At 46.5% G+C, this 20,200-nt stretch overlaps 1 protein-coding gene across 2 annotated transcripts in view; it reads right to left on the reverse strand.

Moving 5' to 3' along the window:
• Window positions 1–535: 535 nt before the first annotated feature.
• The window catches only part of LOC141213719 (dynein axonemal heavy chain 12-like), a 20,822-nt gene continuing 1,157 nt past the window's right edge, over window positions 536–20,200 (reverse strand). Inside the window, exons 2-7 of one of the 2 annotated variants that reach the window (XM_073665301.1) lie at window positions 15,637–15,743; window positions 11,974–12,158; window positions 11,574–11,682; window positions 10,258–10,438; window positions 5,451–5,568; window positions 536–1,113 (exon numbers count right to left, since the gene is read on the reverse strand). In XM_073665301.1, the coding sequence (XP_073521402.1) occupies window positions 10,407–10,438; window positions 11,574–11,682; window positions 11,974–12,114 (282 nt within the window). In that variant the 5' untranslated portion in view covers window positions 12,115–12,158; window positions 15,637–15,743 and the 3' untranslated portion in view covers window positions 536–1,113; window positions 5,451–5,568; window positions 10,258–10,406. The remainder of the gene's footprint in view (window positions 1,114–5,450; window positions 5,569–10,257; window positions 10,439–11,573; window positions 11,683–11,973; window positions 12,159–15,636; window positions 15,744–20,200) is intronic. The other variant, XM_073665302.1, reaches the window with a different exon arrangement.

Genomic DNA, 20,200 nt, shown 5'->3' on the forward strand with positions numbered 1-20,200 from the left:
ATTTCTGAGGCTGGTGACTCGGATAAACTTATCCTCAGAAGCAGAGGTGACTCTTGGTCTTCCTTTACTGGGGCGGTCCTCATGTGACCCAGTTACTTTGTAGCGCTTCATGGTTTTTGCAACTGTACTTGGGGACACTTTCAAAGTTTTCCCAATTTTTCGGACTGACTGACCTTCATTTCTTAAAGTAATGATGGCCACTCGTTTTTCTTTACTTAGCTGCTTTTTTCTTGCCATAATACAAATTCTAACAGTCTATTCAGTAGGACTATCAGCTGTGTATTCACCTGACTTCTGCACAACACAACTGATGGTCCCAACCCCATTTATAAGGCAAGAAATCCCACTTATTAAACCTGACAGGGCACATCTGTGAAGTGAAAACCATTTCCGGTGACTACCTCTTGGCTACTTTGAAGAACCTAGACTATAAGACATATTTTCAGTTGTTTCACACTTTTTTGTTAAGTATATAATTCCACATGTGTTAATTCATAGTTTTGATGCTTTCAGTGTGAATGTACAATTTTCATAGTCATGAAAATACAGAAAAATCTTTAAATGAGAATGTGTGTCCAAACTTTTGGTCTGTACTATATAATCAAAAGATGTCAGCAGAACATCGGATGGAGTCAGTTTATTATCTGCAATGGAGCAGCTTAACATTGTATGTACCTTTGACATTGCTATGTAGTCCAAACCATCAGAGCAGTTAAAGACCACACACTGCACGGCCAGCACCTTGGCCAAATCTTTGGTGGTCTCAGTTTTTCCTGTGCCGGCCGGACCTTCTGGAGCTCCACCAAGATTTAGATAAAAAGCACCGATCTACCAATGAAACATGAAAGAACTGGTATGAAATATCAATAATAATTGCTAATAAGTTTCATGCATCATACAAAAGTCAAAAACATTTCTGAGCATAACCCATCACATCATAGCAGAGTCCGCTAGCATCGGTCAGTGAGCGGAGTGATGACCAGGCGTGGGGAGCTGCCCAGGTACTCATAGGCGGACTTCACATTGCAGTTGATGATTCGCACTCTCGCATTCTCATTCTCCCAGTAATAGCGGAGTTGGGCAAGTCACCGGAAGTCTGTTCATGAGAAACTCCTGAGGAATGTAGGAAAAGATAGTCAACCTCTAAGACACTGCAGAATCACAAGGGAGAGTTTCTAAAGGGAAGGCAAATGCACATACATTATAGGACAAAACTCCTAGTCACCGAATTCTGCTTTTTTCATTTAGTCCCATTGCCCACGGTGTATAATATCCGGACTCTCAGCCCCCAGTTTATAAAATCCGGCCTCTCGCCTCCCCCGGTGTATAACATCCACCCCTCGCCCCTAGTTTAGTATAACATCTCTCCCCTCGCCCCCCGCCAGTGTATAAAATCCATCCCCTCAACCCCACTGTATAACATCCAACCCCAAGCGCTCCATTGCATAACATCTGGCCCCCAGGGTATAACATCCGGCCCCCAGCCCCGGTGTATAACATCTGTCCCCTCGCTCCCTCCCCCTGGTGTATAACATCCGGCCTCTCGCCCCCCCGGTGTATAATATCCGTCCCCTCGCCCCCCCCCGCCAGTGTATAAAATCCATCCCCTCAACCCCACTGTATAACATCCAACCCCAAGCCCTTCTTTGCATAATATCCGGCCCCCAGCCCCGGTGTATAACATCTGTCCCCTCGCTCCCTCCCCCTTGTGTATAACATCTGGCCTCTCGCCCCCCCGGTGTATAATATCCGTCCCCTCGCCCCGGTGTATAATATCCGTCCCCCCGCCCCTGGTGTATAATATCCGTCCCCTCGCCCCTGGTGTATAATATCCGTCCCCTCGCCCCTGGTGAATAATATCCGTCCCCTCGCACCTGGTGTATAATATCCGTCCCCTCGCCCCTGGTGTATAATATCCGTCCCCTCACCCCTGGTGTATAATATCCGTCCCCTCGCACCTGGTGTATAATATCTGTCCCCTCACCCCTGGTGTATAATATCTGTCCCCTCACCCCTGGTGTATAATATCCGTCCCCTCACCCCTGGTGTATAATATCCGTCCCCTCGCACCTGGTGTATAATATCCGTCCCCTCGCCCCTGGTGTATAATATCCGTCCCCTCGCCCCTGGTGTATAATATCCGTCCCCTCGCCCCTGGTGAATAATATCCGTCCCCTCGCCCCTGGTGTATAATATCCGTCCCCTCGCCCCTGGTGAATAATATCCGTCCCCTCGCACCTGGTGTATAATATCTGTCCCCTCACCCCTGGTGTATAATATCCGTCCCCTCGCACCTGGTGTATAATATCCGTCCCCTCGCCCCTGGTGTATAATATCCGTCCCCACGCCCCCCGGTGTATAATATCCGTCCCCTCACCCCGGTATATAATATCCGTCCCCTTGCTCCTCAGTGTATAACATCCAGCCCTCGGACAGTATAACATCTAGCCCCTCGTACCCCTAGGGTATAACATCTGGCCCCTCGGCCTTGTATAACATTAAGACTCTCGCCCCCCACCAGTGTATAACATCAATCCCCACGCCCCCCGGTGTATAACATCCGCCCTCCCATGCTGTGTGCTGTTACTAACATATGACAGAACGGCTGGTGGTGCAGAGCTCTCTGATACCAGCGCGGTCCTGTAATAGGAGCCACCGGGGTAACAAGTCTGGATATTACATTTCTTCCCTCCTAAATCTTCCCCCATCACATGTGAGTGATATTATTAAGGAGTGGAAGGAACTGCAGCACCTCAGGAGACCCCGGAACATTACAGAGCGGGGTCACTGAGTGCTGAGGAGCAGAGGGCAGAACGCTCTCCTGACTCCATAACTGCAGAGTCCAGATCTACTTTGGTAACAACATCACCGCAAACACTGCGCCCCCGCCTGGAGCTTTATGGCCGAGCAGCTGCATGCAGCCTTACATCACCAAGCACGATGCCGAGCGTCGGATGGAGTGGTGTGAAGCCGCCACCACAGGACTCTGGAGGAGACCTGTTCTGTGCAGTGACGGATCACACTTCTCTATCTGGCATCTGATGGACGAGTCTGGATTTGGTGAATGCCAGGAGAACGTTACCCTATTAACTGCATTGTGCCCGCTGGGCAGTTTGCTGGTGGAGGTATGGCCTTGTTTTTAGGGGGTGGTCTAGGCCCCTTAGTTCCAGTGAAAAGATATCTTAATGCTTCAGCACAAGACATTTTAAACAATTGTAGCTTCCAACCCTAAGGGAATAGAAGAGCAGAACTGTTTCCCACACGTTCTCAACCTCAACCCCACTAAACACCTTTAGGATGATTAATTAGAACAAATACTGGAGAATGGCAGCATAAATATGTCACCGCCACATAGGGAAGAACAATGTCAGGCACACATCAATTACATTGCCATATGTCTGCTCAGGCTTAGAATGGCTGACCACTCGGAGAATGACATAATACCTACAAAGAAACCGAACAAAAGGTCATTAAAGGAATTGACATAAAACCCCTTTATTAGTCCATCCATGGTTATAGAACGACACTGCACAGAGGAGGGCACACACACCATTGATAGAAAATATTACAAACCGCACCTAGGCCATCCAAACCACTGACTATAAAGAAGATCAATTGTGGCAATGAGTCATATACAGGGGATGCCGACACCTACAGATGCCAAAACATTCCTATATAGTGACCACCATCTCAATATGCAGAAATGACTACTGCCCCATAGACGTCATTGTAAGTACACCCCAAGATTGCTTTACTGTGACAAGATCAATTGTGTCCTATGAAAACTCAAAGAAAAGAGGGGGGAACATAACATAGATATGGAAAGAACATAGGAATATGGTGAAATGTATGAAGGTGCTCGGCATACTGAGCTGTGATATCTGTAGAGGGACGGACTCCATATTAACATCCTGGATATGGATTAGAATAGGAGGCCATAAAAGCCCCTGTAGGTGTAATGTGGAGGGGGCACAATACCTTTCTCCATGTAGTGTATAATAAATAGAACATGGTATTGGAAAGTTTGCTGCCAGCCATGATGTTTGCACAAACCTGTTTCGATCATTTCTGTGACCACGTCACGAGCGTGCCCCTCTATGGTGACGAGAGCCCCCAATGTGCTGCGAGTCTGCTGGGACAATTTGCCTCCTCGCAAATTGCTCCAAATACCCAGATGTACCTCTATAAAACCCTGCTACAAACAGCATGGAAAACTCAATGCAGATGGATTAATTTTATGCTGGTATTATGGGAAATCCCATACAATGTCTTCCCTTATTGGTAGATATGACGAGAGTAGAGATGAGCGAATGGATTTGCAGGACTCTGGTCCAACAGTCCGGTCAGTATTCCACGGCCGCAGGACCGGAGCCCCGTGAACCGGCATCTCCGGCTCCTCTTTTGATGTCGATGTCATAGTTGTGGTGTGAGGCACAAATGACATCACGCCTGGCCGGCTAATCAAAAGAGGAGCCAGGGATGCCGGCATGTAAGAGGCGGTTAGCAAGGCTCCCATCCAACAGCCACAGACTACTAACCTGCTCTCTTAGACCAAGGTCCTGCAAATTTAGTTGCGCATCTCTAGACAAGATGCATGAATCAATGCAAAATCCCAACAATACTATGGAGCCTTTTGGGTACCTTCAAGATATTGAGCCGCTGTACAACTGCAACCCCCAGGAGAAGACCCCTGGGCAAGAACACTACATGGGCTCTTTGCAGTCTAATAACGTACTGTGAAATAAGCTGCTTGCATCTTTGGATGTGAATGTGGGTCCCCTTACCTCTGTTGCACCAATGGTATATCCCCCCCTGGAAACTCCTATAAGCTGCGTCTCTGGGTATGACAGTCTATTAGCAGGAGAACTCATGAAGTCTGTCTATGAATGTATATATATGTATTTCTCCCAGAAAATTATTACAATTACACGTTTTGTTGTTCACATGTTTATTTCATTTGTGTATATTGGAACAACACAAAAAGAAGATATTAGTCAACAATTTTGGTTCTCAAGTCCTCAGACAGTTCTCTTCTCCTCTTTCTGTTCTCCCTGCTTAGTGTGGCACGTAACAACGCAAAGACTGAGTCAACTTTGTATCAGGTTTCAGGTGTGATTTTCATATTGCCCGCACCTTTTACTTGCCACAGGTGACTTTGAACGAGCATCACATGCTTGAAACAAAATTGTTTACCCACAATTTTGGAAAGATGCCAACAATTTTGTCCGACCCATTTATGGGGTTTTGTGTGAAATTATATCCAATTTGCCTTTTTTTGTGTTGTTCCAATACATACAAAGGAAATAAACATGTGTATAACAGAAAATACACATGCAATTTTTTATGGAAAAATACTTCATTTTCTGGAACAACTTCAAGGGTGCCAACACTTCCGGCCATGACTGTTTATAGTGAAGCAACCTTGATCAGTAAAGGAGCTTATGCCGTACCTCCGGGCCACTGTCGATAGCTTCATGCACTTCACTTGTCCAGAACATGAGACACACAGAGCACGACCTGTCCCGGCCATTCCCTCACCCAGTCTTTTCTTGCAGTCGCAGGGTATGCCTTTTAAAAAAGAAAGTTAAATTACGTTGACAGAAGCATTTAAGAGAGGGACAACCTTACTAGTATTATCTAGCAAATTCATTTCTACCGATTGCAGGTAGAAGATCTGCTACCTGGCTCTATTGCAAGAGATACATCATCCACAAATCATTCACTGCCGCCAAATAATCTTATACAAATATAAAAGAACTAGATGGTGGCCCGATTCTAATGCATCGGGTATTCTAGAATAGGTATGCGGCCGACCGGGTGCAATCAGCAGAGCTGTGTTTAAATTTGGCGCCAAAATCGCTGATTGGTCGCGTTCGGCAACCGCGACCAATCAGCAAAGCGGTGTTTAAATTTGGCGGCAATATCGATGATTGGTCGCGGGCGGCGGCCGCGACCAATCAGCGAACCGTGTTAGTGAGGACTGGAGAGCGTGTTTAAATTTGGCACCAAAATCGCTGATTAGTCGCGACCAATCAGCCGAGCGGTGTTTAAATTTGGCGCCAATACTGCTGACTGGTCATGGCCGCCGACCGCGACCAATCAGCAGAGCGATGCAGAGCGGGGTTTAAATTCGGCGCCAAAATCACAGATTGGTCGCCGGCCGCGACCAAACAGCAGAGCATTCTTTAAATTTGGCGCCAAAATCGCTGATTGGTCGAGGCCGGCGACAGCGAACAATCATAAGAGCGTTGTTTAAATTTGGCGCCAATCTCGCTGATTGGTCGCGGATGGCGGCCGCGACCAATCAGCAGAGCGGCGTTTAAATTTGGCGCCAATCTCGCTGATTGGTCGCGGCTGGCGGCCGCGACCAATCAGCAGTGCGGTGTTTAAATTTGGCACCAAAATCGCTGATTAGTCGCGGCTGGTGGCTGCGACCAATCAGCAGAGCAGGGTTTAAATTTGGCACCAATAATGCTGATGGGTCTTTGCCGGCGACCGCGACCAATCAGCACAGCGGGGTTTACATTTGGCCCCAATGCTGCTGATTGGTCTCGGCCGGCGACTGTGACCAATCAGCAGAGCGTTGTTTAAATTTGGCACCAAAAACGCAGATTGGTCGCGGCCGGTGGTTGCGACCAATCAGCAGAGTGAGGTTTAAATTTGGCGCCAATACTGCTGACTGGTCACGGCCGACATCCGCGACCAATCAGCAGAGCGTTGTTTAAATTTTGCGCCAATACTGCTGATTGATCTCGGCCAGCGACCGCGATCAATCAGCAGAGCGTTGCTTAAATTTGGCGCCAATCTCGTTGATTGGACGCGTCCGGCGTCCGCGTCCAATCAGCACAGCAGTGTTTAAATGTGGCGGCAAGATCGGTGAATGGTCGCGGCCGCTATTTAAATGTGGCGCCCAAATCGGTGATTGGTTGCGGGCAGCGGACGCGACCAATCAGCAGAGCGGTGTTTAACTTTAGCGCCAAGATCACTGATTGGTCGGGTGTGGAGAGCGCGACCAATCAGCGAATCGTATTGGTGAGGAGCGGGGAGTGGAATCGTATTAGAGAGGACAGGGGAGCGCCCCTGCCTGTGCGGCTACTTCCGCTGCGAGAACCCGGGACATGAGCGGGCGCTCGGAGCAGAAGTATCCCGACCCGCAGCGCCGCTCCCCGGTCCTCCCTTCACACCCTAGCCGCTGATGTCCCCACAGTATCCGCAGGGTGTTACAAAGGTCCGGACATTTGTGTTCAAAATCGCTGATTGGTCGCTGGCGCTGCCCGCGACCAATCACCGATTTGGGCGCCAATTTTAAATATCGGCCGCGACCAATCACCGATCTTGGCTCCACATTTAAACACCGCTGTGCTGATTGGTCGCCGACGCTGGGCGCGACCAATCACCGATTTTGGCGCCACATTTAAATTTAAATAGCGGCCGCGACCAATTGGATGTCAGCACCGCTCCCCGGTCCTCCCTTCACACCCTAGCCGCATGGATGTCAGCGCCGCTGCCTGTGCGGATAGTTCCGCTGCAAGAACCCGGGACATGAGCGGGCGCTCGCAGCAGAAGTATCCGGACTCGCAGCGCCGCTCCCCGGTCCTCCCTTCACACCCTAGCCACTGATGTCCCCACAGTATCTGCATGGTGTTACAAAGGTCAGGACATCTGTGTTAAAAATCGCTGATTGGTCGCTGGCGCTGGCCGCGACCAATCACCGATCTTGGCGGCAAATTCAAACACCGCTGTGCTGATTGGTCGCCGACGCTGTGCGCGACCAATCACCAATTTTGGCGGCACATTTAAATAGCGTCCGCGACCAATCAGTACAGCGGTGTTTAAATGTTGAGCCAAGATCGGTGATTGGTCGCGGCCGATATTTAAATTTGGCGCCTAAATCGGTGATTGGTCGGCGGCAGCGTCAGCGACCAATCAGCGATTTTTAACACAAATGTCCGGACCTTTGTAACACCATGCGGATACTGTGGGGACATCAGCGGCTAGGGTGTGAAGGGAGGACCGGGGAGCGGCGCTGCGGGTCGGGATACTTCTGCTGCGAGCGCCCGCTCATGTCCCGGGTTCTCGGAGCGGAAGTATCCGCACAGGCAGCGGCGCTGACATCCATGCGGCTAGGGCGTGAAGGGAGCACCGGGGAGCGGCGCTGACATCCAATTGGTCACGGCCGCTATTTAAATGTGCCGCACAAATCGGTGATTGGTCGCCGACTTGGCCCGCAACCAATCACTGATCTTGCGGCCAAAGTTAAACACTACGGTGCTAATTGGTCGCGGACGCTGACAGCGACCAATCACCGATTTGGGCGCCACATTCAAATATCGGCCGCGACCAATCACCGATCTTGGCTCCACATTTAAACACCGCTGTGCTGATTGGTCGCCGACGCTGGGCGCGACCAATCACCGATTTTGGTGCCACATTTAAATAGCGTCCGCGACCAATCCGCACAGCGGTGTTTAAATGTGGAGCCAAGATCGGTGATTGGTCGCGGCCGATATTTGAATGTGGCGCCCAAATCGGTGATTGGTCGCTGTCAGCGTCCGCGACCAATCAGCACTGTAGTGTTTAACTTTTGCGGCAAGATCCGTGATTGGTTGTGGGCCAAGACCGCGACCAATCACCGATTTGTGCGGCACTTTTAAATAGCGTCCGCGACCAATTGGATGTCAGCGCCGCTCCCCGTTCCTCCCTTCACACCCTAGCCGCATGGATGTCAGCGTCGCTGCCTGTGCGGATACTTCCGCTCCGAGAACCCGGGACATGAGCGGGCGCTCGGAGCAGAAGTATCCCGACCCGCAGCGCCGCTCCCCGGTCCTCCCTTCACACCCTAGCCGCTGATGTCCCCACAGTATCCGCATGGTGTTACAAAGGTCCGGACATTTGTGTTAAAAATCGCTGATTGGTCGCTGGCGCTGCCCGCGACCAATCACCGATTTGGGCGCCAAATTTAAATATCGGCCGCGACCAATCACCGATCTTGGCTCCACATTTAAACACCGCTGTGCTGATTGGTCGCGGCTGATATTTAAATTTGGCGCCCAAATCGGTGATTGGTCGCGGGCAGCGCCAGCGACCAATCAGCGATTTTTAACACAAATGTCCGGACCTTTGTAAGACCATGCGGATACAGTGGGGACATCAGCGGCTAGGGTGTGAAGGGAGGACCGGGGAGCGGCGCTGCGAGTCCAGATACTTCTGCTGCGAGCGCCCGCTCATGTCCCGGGTTCTCGGAGCGGAAGTATCCGCACAGGCAGCGCCGCTGACATCCATGCGGCTAGGCTGTGAAGGGAGGACCGGGGAGCGGCGCTGACATCCATGCGGCTAGGGTGTGAAGGGAGGACCGGGGAGTGGCGCTGACATCCAATTGGTCACGGACGCTATTTAAAAGTGCCGCACAAATCGGTGATTGGTCGCTGTCTTGGCCCGCGACCAATGACTGATCTTGGCGCCAAAGTTAAACACTATTGTGCTGATTGGTCACGGACGCTGACCGCGACCAATCACCGATTTGGGCGCCAAATTGAAATATCGGCCGCGACCAATCACCGATTTTGGCGCCAAATTTAAATATCGGCCGCGACCAATCACCACAGCGGTGTTTAAATGTGGAGCCAAGATCGGTGATTGGTCGCGGGCAGCGTCGGCGACCAATCAGCACAGCGGTGTTTAAGTTTTGCGCTAAGATCAGTGATTGGTCGGGTCCGAAGACCGCGATCAATCATCGAATCGTCTTGGTGAGGACCGGGGAGCGGCGCTGCCTGTGCGGCTACTTCCGCTGCGAGAACCCGGGACATAGCGGGCGCTCACAGCAGAAGTATCCCGACCCGCGGCGCCGCTCCCCGGTCCTCCCTTCCGCATGGAGGTCAGCGACGCCGGCGGTCCTTCCGCTGCTACCGGCCGGGAGATGAGCGCCTCGCGGCGCTCATCTTCCGGCTGCATCTCCATCCCGCAGATGGGTCCGTCGGTCGGGTTCCTTCTGCTGTTGCCGGCCGGGAGATGAGCGCCTTGCGCCGGTCATCTCCCGGCTGCATGGCCGCTCAGCTCCGTCCCGCAGATGAGCCGCTAACGGCCGCCATCTTTTTTTAGAAATCCCCCGGCGCTGATTGGCCGCTGCCGGACCAATGAGCGACGCGGGATTTCCTGGACAGACAGACACACAGACAGACAGACAGACGGGATAAGACGATTATATATATAGACTAGATTAGTTCCAATTAATGCTTTGGTCTGTAGGTAGATCCGTACCATTCGTGACCGAGCAATAACATCATGCACGCTCCTTAACATGACATCTTCCCCTTGGATGAGCCACTTCTCCAGCTTTGCTATGCCTTCAAAGCCCTTCTTTAGATGTGGTTGGACCCGCAGAGGATCTTTAGTCTCAGAGAGAATTTCTAGCATTTCGTCGTTGGACAGGAAGAAAAAGCTAAAGCGAAAATGCACAATATGATAAAGATGTCATTAAAGTATTGGGTCAGGCGCCATTTGTATTAGTGTCTATGTGAGAAAATAGAAAAGCAAAGCTTTAAAGTAAAGATTCAGTCCCCATACACATTGGATTAAAATAGTTTAAACCTGACGATTGCAGCAGGACCGGCCTACCCACTGATGTGTATGGGGGTCTCCTGACTCTCCCCCGATAGAGGATGTCAGGGCCAGAAGGATCGGGCAGATGGGATTTCAATACCCGGTCTTTTGGTTCTCAGGGGAGATAACCCGCTGCCGGAGGTGTCCAGTACCGACTTTCTCCTCTCTCCCCATTAAAACCACATGACTGTTCAGCAGAATAGGTGGGAGTCAGGAGAAATAGCCAAATAACCATTCAGACCACGGGTATCTCATATGTCATGCGTATGGTTAGCTTAAAGGGGCTATCCAGCTTTGGGAACTTTTTTTTATTTAACTGAAATGTGTATTCCCATCTCCAGGATTCTACCCCAATATGTAGTATGCGTAATAATAATAATATTAGCAAATACCTCCAATTAGAAGTTTAGTATAGTTCTTCTGATTTGTTTTGTCGCTTACCCCATGTGCAGGGCATTGCAGTAGCTTAGGTTACGACCACTAGCAAATAACTGTCACTATATGAGTGGTCGTAACCATGGATACCGAAGCTACTGCAATGCCTTGCACATGGGGAAAGCGACATAGTGAATCAGAAGAACTATACTACACTTCTAATTGGAGGTATTTGCTAATATTATTATTATTACTACGCCTACTACATATTGGGATAGGATCTTGGAGATGGGAATACCCATTTAATTGCGAGTATTTGCGACAATTCAGTTTCATTAAAAATGTTGCACCGTTAGGCTTTTTGTTTCCTGCACATTCAGCTTTGATGTGATCTGTGGTCATAAATCGGCTAAGAGGAGCTGAAAAAAGACAGATTAAAAATAAGTCCAATAGCCAGCGCAACACAGAGCCAATAGAAGGCAAACAGTGCAAAATTATTAATGAAATCCAATTACAAAAATGATTTCAATGCGTTTAAATAAGAAAAAAAAATATTTAAGGAATATATACAATCATTGCAACAAGTGAAAGGACTATACCGTGGGAAAAAAGCCTCTTCTTCTCCAGCCCTTTCATGATTTTATCCAGAAGCACATTGCTGTCCTGAAGTTTCTCCAGAAGTCCGGTCAGAGAAGTGGCGCTTAAAACCTAAAACAAAGTAGATAGCCCATAAGTAAGATTCCATTATATAGTTATAGAGACTGAAAAAAGGTCACATTCATTGACTATTGTGCCAATAGTTTATATTAAAAGAAAAATTAGAACCTATTTGGATAGAAAATAGAAGATGCGGGAGGCTGGAGTCCAGGCAGTGCGGAGCCCCATAACCCGGGATCCTTGTGATGGAAGCATCAGGACACGGACTCTTGGAAAACATCAATCCTGGATGCAAGATGACCGTGCTTTCTTGTATCAGTCCACCATGAAGCATCCATTTACCTTCGGGTCTTTAACGCAATGTTTCATGATCTCTCTCCAGTTTCTGTCCACAGTCTGGAATAAGCGTCCTTCTTCAGGCATTTGCTGCATGATGTCCTCAGAAGAGAAGATTAAAGCCACTGGGTCGGCACCTTCAGCCATTCATCAATGGTTTCCTGGATCCTTATCAGTCGTTCCTCCCATTGCTTAAAGGAGGAGAGCAAAAAGTTAATTACACATAAAATGAAAAGGATAGAAAAAAAATGCTATCATTTTAGAAGATAAATTATCAATGGATATGAATTCTGAATTGTTGGACATTTGTAGGGAAAGTTTGGCGAGACTCCTTGATGCCATCCCCTTTACATGTAAGCTGGAGCCGCATGTAACTTTAGCCTCGGAGATCCTAATGAAACCTTAGCTTCTGCTAATAAGCAAGTGAAGATTTTAAGCTGAGTGACAACATTTACTGTGGGTGGGAACTCCTTAATCCCTTCAGGACCGGATAATTTTTTGTTTTGCATTTTTTCCTTCCCTTCTTCAAAAAGCCATACATTTTTTAATTTTTCCATTGATATAGCTGCAAGAGGCTATGTAATGTGCTGTAGCTTAACCCCTTCCCAACATATGACATACTGTTAAGCCATATGCCATGTTCCTGCAGATGTGCAAAATTTGGACCTGGGCCCCCACCAGCATGTTGGTCAGATGTATGGGCCCTTGTAGCATTCTAGATCCGATAATGATGCGCGTGTTCGTCCCTGCCTTGGATGTTTCCCATTGTAGCCCCATCCTATAATAATGTCTCTCATTCTAGGCCCCTTCCTGGTATAATGTTCCCCATCCTGCGCCCCTTCCTGTTATAATATCCCCGATCCTGGGCCTCTTCCTGTTATAATATCCACCTTCTGTGTATAATACCCCCCATCCTGAGCCCCTTTCAGCAATAACGTCCCAATCCTGGGCTCCTTCCTGGTATAATGTCCTTGGTCCTGGGCCTCTTACTGTAATAATGTCCCCCATCCTGGCCCCTTCCTGTAACAATGTCCCCAATCCTGGTACAATGTCCCCCATCCTATAACAATGTCCTCCATCCTGGTATCCTGTCCCCCATCCTAGGCCCCATTCTGGTATAATGACCTCCATCCTTGTGCCCTTCCTGGTGTAATGTCCTTCATCCTGGCCCATGTCATGGTATAATGACCCCCATTCTGGTATAATGCTCCCTATCCTGGGCCCTTTCCTTGTATAATGTTCCCCATCCTGGGCCCCTTCTTTATATAATGCTCCCCATCCTGGGCCCCTTCCTTGTCTAATTCTCCCCACCCTGAGCCCCTTCCTTGTCTAATGCTCCCCATCCTTGGCCCTTTCCTGGTATAATGTTCTGTCGTTCTTTTCTAATACATTAAATAAACAAAAATAAATGATTCTTCTTACCTTCCTGCGCTCCCACGACATGCGGCGTCTTCTTCTGTAGCTGATTTCAGTGTGCCGGTAGAGGCAGCGCATGACGTCACTTCCATGCGTCGCTCGTGACTGGCACGCCGACATCAGCTACCGGCCTTTGATTGGCTGGCGGCATGCATTGCAGCTCAGGGACCCGGTATGTCCCTGCGCAGCAATATACTTCAGCCGAATGTGCGTCCTCAGACTGTGGAAGTGCCATAAATATATGAGATGGGAATACCACTCTGCCACTGTGCGTTCCTTTATGCACTTTACCCTCCTTTTTGGCACTCTTTGTGGTAAGAGACTACCTTAAAAAATGTTTTATATGACATGTATCTGATTATTTGTGGGCAGGAGCATTATTTAGATGGATACCTGATGCATATGGCAAGTGTAAATCCAATGACTATGGAATACTTATGGATTACTTTTTGATATATTATTACACTCATTGGATTGTCTTGATATACTAACCTTATGCTATATTATCTATATTGCTCATGTCCCACTGTGACCATATGCGTGACCATATATGTATACTTTGTAACATATCTTGCTACATTGGTAATCTAATTAGTGTCTTTATACTATCCGTATTATGTCATTTCTCTTTTTACTATGTACGTTTTTTAACTTGATGGAATAAAAATTTATATTTTTTACGCCAATTAACTCTTTCTTCTCCTATGTACCCATGTGTTTCATGAGTTGGCTCAGTTTGGCAAATCTGGGATATATTTCCCCCCGGATATGCCAACTTTACCCCTATAGGGTCTATTTAGTTGTATCACTCTGAGTCTATGTCTGATCCAGAGATACAATAATGAACATGAATCCTTATATATCACGGATCTTGCAGCCGCCTTTACCTGCTTGGACATAAGTGTTACATAGTTACATAGTTTAAAAGGCCGAAAAAAGACAAGCGTCCATCCAGTTCAGCCTATTTCTTGTGCACTGCAGCTATTCCGCAGCGTTGATCCAGGGGAAGGCAAAAAAAAACCATGCGGTATAGGCCAATTTACATCATTGAGGAAAAATTCACTTCCCGACTCCAATCTGGCAGTCAGATTAAATCCCTGGATTAATTATCACTAAGCATAAGATGTAATTTTATTGTTCTCAAGAAAGGCGTCCAGTCCTCTCTTGAACTCATTAAGTGAGTTGGACATCACCACTTCCTCTCCCAGAGAGTTCCAGAGTCTCACGGCTCTGACCGTAAAGAATCCCCTTCTATGCTGGTGCAGGAACCTCCTTTCCTCCAGACGCATAGTGTGCCCCCTCGTCTTTGTCACCATCCTTGGTATAAACAGGTCATGGGAGAGATCTCTGTACAGCCCCCTGATGTATTTATACATGTTTATGAGGTCTCCCCTAAGCCTTCTCTTTTCCAACGTAAATAGGCCTAATTTGGACAACCTCTCTGGGTATTCTAGTCCCTCCATTCCCTTTATTACCTTAGTCGCCCTCCTTTGTACCCTCTCTAGCTCCAATATGTCTTTCCTGAGTACTGGAGCCCAGAACTGTGCACAATATTCTAAGTGCGGCCTTACCAGCGCTTTACACAGAGGAAGAACAATGTTCTCATCATATGCCCCTATTCCTCTTCTGATGCATGCCATGACTCTATTTGCCTTCGCAGCTGCTGCCTGACACTGGGCACTCCAATTTAATTTGCTGTTAACCAAGACGCCCAGGTCCTTCTCCATGTCAGATTTCCCCAACGGTTTCCCATTTAATATGTATGGGTGACTGCTGTTTTTCTTTCCCATGTGCATGACCTTACATTTATCGGCATTGAACCCCATTTGCCATTTTTTGGCCCAACTCCCCAATTTATCTAAATCCTCCTGTAGCTGTGCCCTATCCTCATCTGTATTAACTACGTTACAAAGTTTAGTATCATCTGCAAATATTGCTATTTTACTATGCAACCCTTCCACTAGATCATTAATAAGTATATTAAATAATATAGGGCCCAAGACAGACCCTTGAGGCACCCCGCTAGTCGAGACGCAGTTATAAAAGGAATCCAATTTGTCCGCATTAATCAACTGCAGGGCATCTTGATTGGCAAATAGATTGATCACGTTGGGGTACCAAGTGTTCAGCAACTTTTCTTCTGTCTTGGCACAAGCCAAGGATCCGCTGTTCCTCAGGGATTCACATTCTACAGGACCCCTGGACCCGACAAAGAATAAAGCACTTTATCATATTAAACCTGACAGGGCACACCTGTGAGGTGAAGACCATTTCCGGAGACTACCTCTAGAAGCTCATCAAGAGAATGCCAAGAGTGTGCAAAGCAGTCATCAAAGCAAAAGGGGGCTACTCTGAAGAACCTAGAATATAAGACATATTTTCAGTTGTGTCACACTTTTTTGTTAAGTATATAATTCCACATGTGTTAATTCATAGTTTTGATGCCTTCAGTGTGAATGTACAATTTTCATAGTCATGAAAATACAGAAAAATCTTTAAATGAGAAGGTGTGTCCAAACTTTTGGTCTGTACTGTATATATCCACCCATATACAGTATACATATACACACATATACAGTATACATATATACACACCCATATACAGTATACATATATATACACACATATACAGTATACATATATATACACATATACAGTATACATATATACACACATATACCAGTATACATATATATACACCCATATACAGTATACATATATATACACACATATACAGTATACATATATACACACATATACAGTATACATATACACACATATACAGTATACATATATACACACCCATATACAGTATACATATATATACACACATATACAGTATACATATATACACACATATACAGTATACATATATATACACCCATATACAGTATACATATATACACACATATACCAGTATACATATATATACACCCATATACAGTATACATATATATATACACACTTATACAGTATACATATATACACACCCAGTATACAGTATATATATATATACACACCCATATACAGTATATATATATATATATACACACCCATATACAGTATACATACACACATATACAGTATACATATATACACACATATACAGTATACATATATACACATATATACACACATATACACACACATACCAGTATACATATATATATACACACGCCCATATACAGTATACAGTGGTGGCCAAAAGTATTGGCACCCCTGCAATTCTGTCAGATAATGCTCAATTTCTTCCTGAAAATGATTGCAATCATAAATTCTTTGGTATTATTATCTTCATTTAATTTGTCTTCAATGAAAAAAACAGAAAAAGAATTGTCCTAAAGCCAGATTGGATATAATTCCACACCAAACCTAAAAAAGGGGGTGGACAAAAGTATTGGCACCTTTTGAAAAATCATGTGATGCTTCTCTAATTCGTGTAATTAACAGCACATGTAACTTACCTGTGGCACCTAACATGTGTTGGCAATAGCTAAATCACACTTGCAGCCAGTTAACATGGATTAAAGTTGACTCAGCCTCTGTCCTGTATCCTTGTGTGTACCACATTGAGCATGGAGAAAAGAAAGAAGACCAAAGAACTGTCTGAGGACTTGAGAAACCAAATTGTGAGGAAGCATGAGCAATCTCAAGGCTACAAGTCCATCTCCAAAGACCTGAATGTTCCTGTGTCTTCCGTGCGCAGTGTCATCAAGAAGTGTAAAGCCCATGGCACTGTGGCTAACCTCCCTAGATGTGGACGGAAAAAAAAATTGACGAGAGATTTCAACGCAAGATTGTGCGGATGGTGGATAAAGAACCTCGACTAACATCCAAACAAGTTCAAGCTGCCCTGCAGTCCGAGGGTACAGCAGTGTCAACCCGTACTATCCGTTGGCATCTGAATGAAAAGGGACTGTATGGTAGGATACCCAGGAAGACCCCACTTCTTACCCCGAGACATAAAAAAGCCAGGCTGGAGTTTGCCAAAACTTACCTGAGAAAGCCTAAAACGTTTTGGAAGAATGTTCTCTGGTCAGATGAGACAAAAGTAGAGCTTTTTGGGAAAAAGCATCAACATAGAGTGTACAGGAAAAAAAAGAGGCATTCAAAGAAAAGAACACGGTCCCTACAGTCAAACATGGCGGAGGTTCCCTGATGTTTTGGGGTTGCTTTGCTGCCTCTGGCACTGGACTGCTTGACCGTGTGCATGGCATTATGAAGTCTGAAGACTACCAACAAATTTTGCAGCATAATGTAGGGCCCAGTGTGAGAAAGCTGGGTTTCCCTCAGAGGTCATGGGTCTTCCAGCAGGACAATGACCCAAAACACACTTCCAAAAGCACTATAAAATGGTTTTAGAGAAAGCACTGGAGACTTCTAAGGTGGCCAGCAATGAGTCCAGACCTGAATCTCATAGAACACCTGTGGAGAGATCGCAAAATGGCAGTTTGGAGAAGGCTCCCTTCAAATATCAGGGACCTGGAGCAGTTTGAAGTGACCGCGGGCAAGGCCGCGCATTGGTATCTATGATCTGGCCCAGCAAGATCCCCACACACAGACTCTATCTTGACAACCGTATCTTTACTCGCATACATTTTTAACACAGCAAAGAAAAAAAAACAATAAATGACAACCGTAAATATGCACAGTAATAACTTGTACTGATAAGCTGACCCTCACTGTCCCTACTCACACGTTACCAGTCCTTTACTCCAGAAGGATGTGTCCCCCGTCGCAGGCCTGTCTGTCTTTGCAGGAAGGCGTCCCAGCCGGAAAAAAAACAGGAACAGCAGAATTCGCGGAAACAAAGGAAGGGATACTTCGGCCTCTCGCCAGAGGTCCCGCTTACAGTCTCTCTGATCCGGATAGAAGCTCTGGTGGGTCCCCTTATGTAGTCCACACTCCAGTAGCAGGGAGTGTAACAGCTGAATCCTTCAGCAGTGCAGGAGCTGGGGAAGGCTCCGAGGATATGGTGTCAGATAGAAGAAATCACGTTGAGAGTCTCTCCTGCGCCACACACGAGGGCCTGCACACCGTCCTGGCTCTTTTCACAGACCACAGCAGACTCTGCGCGCGCTTTTTCCTGCTTCCCACTTTGGTCACGTGACTCTCTAGGGCGGGACACAGGAGGCTCAGTCTTTTTCTCTGTCATCACACCCTGCGCAGGTGCAACCTCTGGCCACAAGGTGGCAACATCATCCTGTGTAATCACTTCTGTAACAGGCTCTATATCAATTATCACAGAACAGCCAGAGACGGCCAGCTCACTACAAGTTTGCCAAAGAAGAATGGTCTACAATTCCAGCAGAGCATTGTAAGAAACTCATTGATGGTTACCGGAAGCGGTTGTTCACAGTTATTTTGGCTAAAGGTTGTGCAACCAAGTATTAGGCTGAGGGTGCCAATACTTTTGTCTGGCCCATTTTTGGAGTTTTGTGTGAAATGATCAATGATTTTATTTTTGCTTCATTCTCTTTTGTGTTTTTCCTTGCAAGCAAATTAAATGAAGATAATAATACCAAAGAATTTGTGATTGCAATCATTTTCAGGAAGAAACTGAGTATTATCTGACAGAATTGCAGGGGTGCCAATACTTTTGGCCAGCACTGTACATATATATATACACACACATACAGCATACATATATACACCTATATACAGTATACATATACACACATCTACAGTATACATATATATACACCTATATACAGTATACATATATACACAGTATAGATATACACACACATATACAGTATACATATATATACACACATATACAGTATACATATATACACACACATATACAGTATACATATATACACACCCATATACAGTATACATATATACACACACATATACAGTATACATATATATATACACACACATACAGCATACATATATACACCCATATACAGTATACATATACACACATCTACAGTATACATATATATACACCTATATACAGTATACATATATACACACCCATATACAGTATACATATATACACAGTATAGATATACACACACATATACAGTATACATATATATACACACACATACAGTATACATATATACACACCCATATACAGTATACATATACACACCCATATACAGTATACATATATACACACCCATATACAGTATACATATATATATACATACAGTATGCATATACACATATACAGTATACATATATATATATATATACATATAGAGTATCTATAATATAACGCTACAAGCGTCCCTCTGTCTGAAGCCTTTATAGTCTGCGCTAGTGCGACACGCCTGCACAGTCTGGCTCCAGACTGAAGAACGCATGGAGCAGTTACAGGTAAGAGGAGTGTATGGTGCAGGAGATCACGGTATGCTTATACACTGAACACATACCGCGATCTCTGGCGCCATACTTACATACTTACCTGACCGGGATGAGCGCTACCGCGGCGCTTCTGTTCGGTCCGGAGTCCGGGGGAAGAGGGAGGCATTGAAATCGGCACATGCGCATAGCGCTATCCGGCGCCATTTTACTGAAGACACATTTGCAATGTGTCTTCAGCAAAATGGAGCCGGACAGCGTGGTATGAGCACACGCGTACTTCGGCGCCGCACTCCTCCCCCGGCCTCCAGCAGAACGGGAAACAGCGCTGGAGCACAGGGAAGAAAGGTGAGTATAAGTGTTTATTTTCTTGTATGTGTGTGTAGCATGATAAGGATGAGGGGTGCCATACATACCAGGATTGGGGGGTGAGGGGTGCCATACATACCAGGATTGGGGGGTGAGAGGACCATACATACCAGGATTGGCGTGTGAGGGG

Source organism: Phyllobates terribilis, unplaced genomic scaffold (genome assembly GCF_046119375.1).
Source record: "Phyllobates terribilis strain yellow unplaced genomic scaffold, ASM4611937v1 Scaffold_209__1_contigs__length_3470805, whole genome shotgun sequence".
NCBI classification, from domain to species: domain Eukaryota; kingdom Metazoa; phylum Chordata; class Amphibia; order Anura; family Dendrobatidae; genus Phyllobates; species Phyllobates terribilis.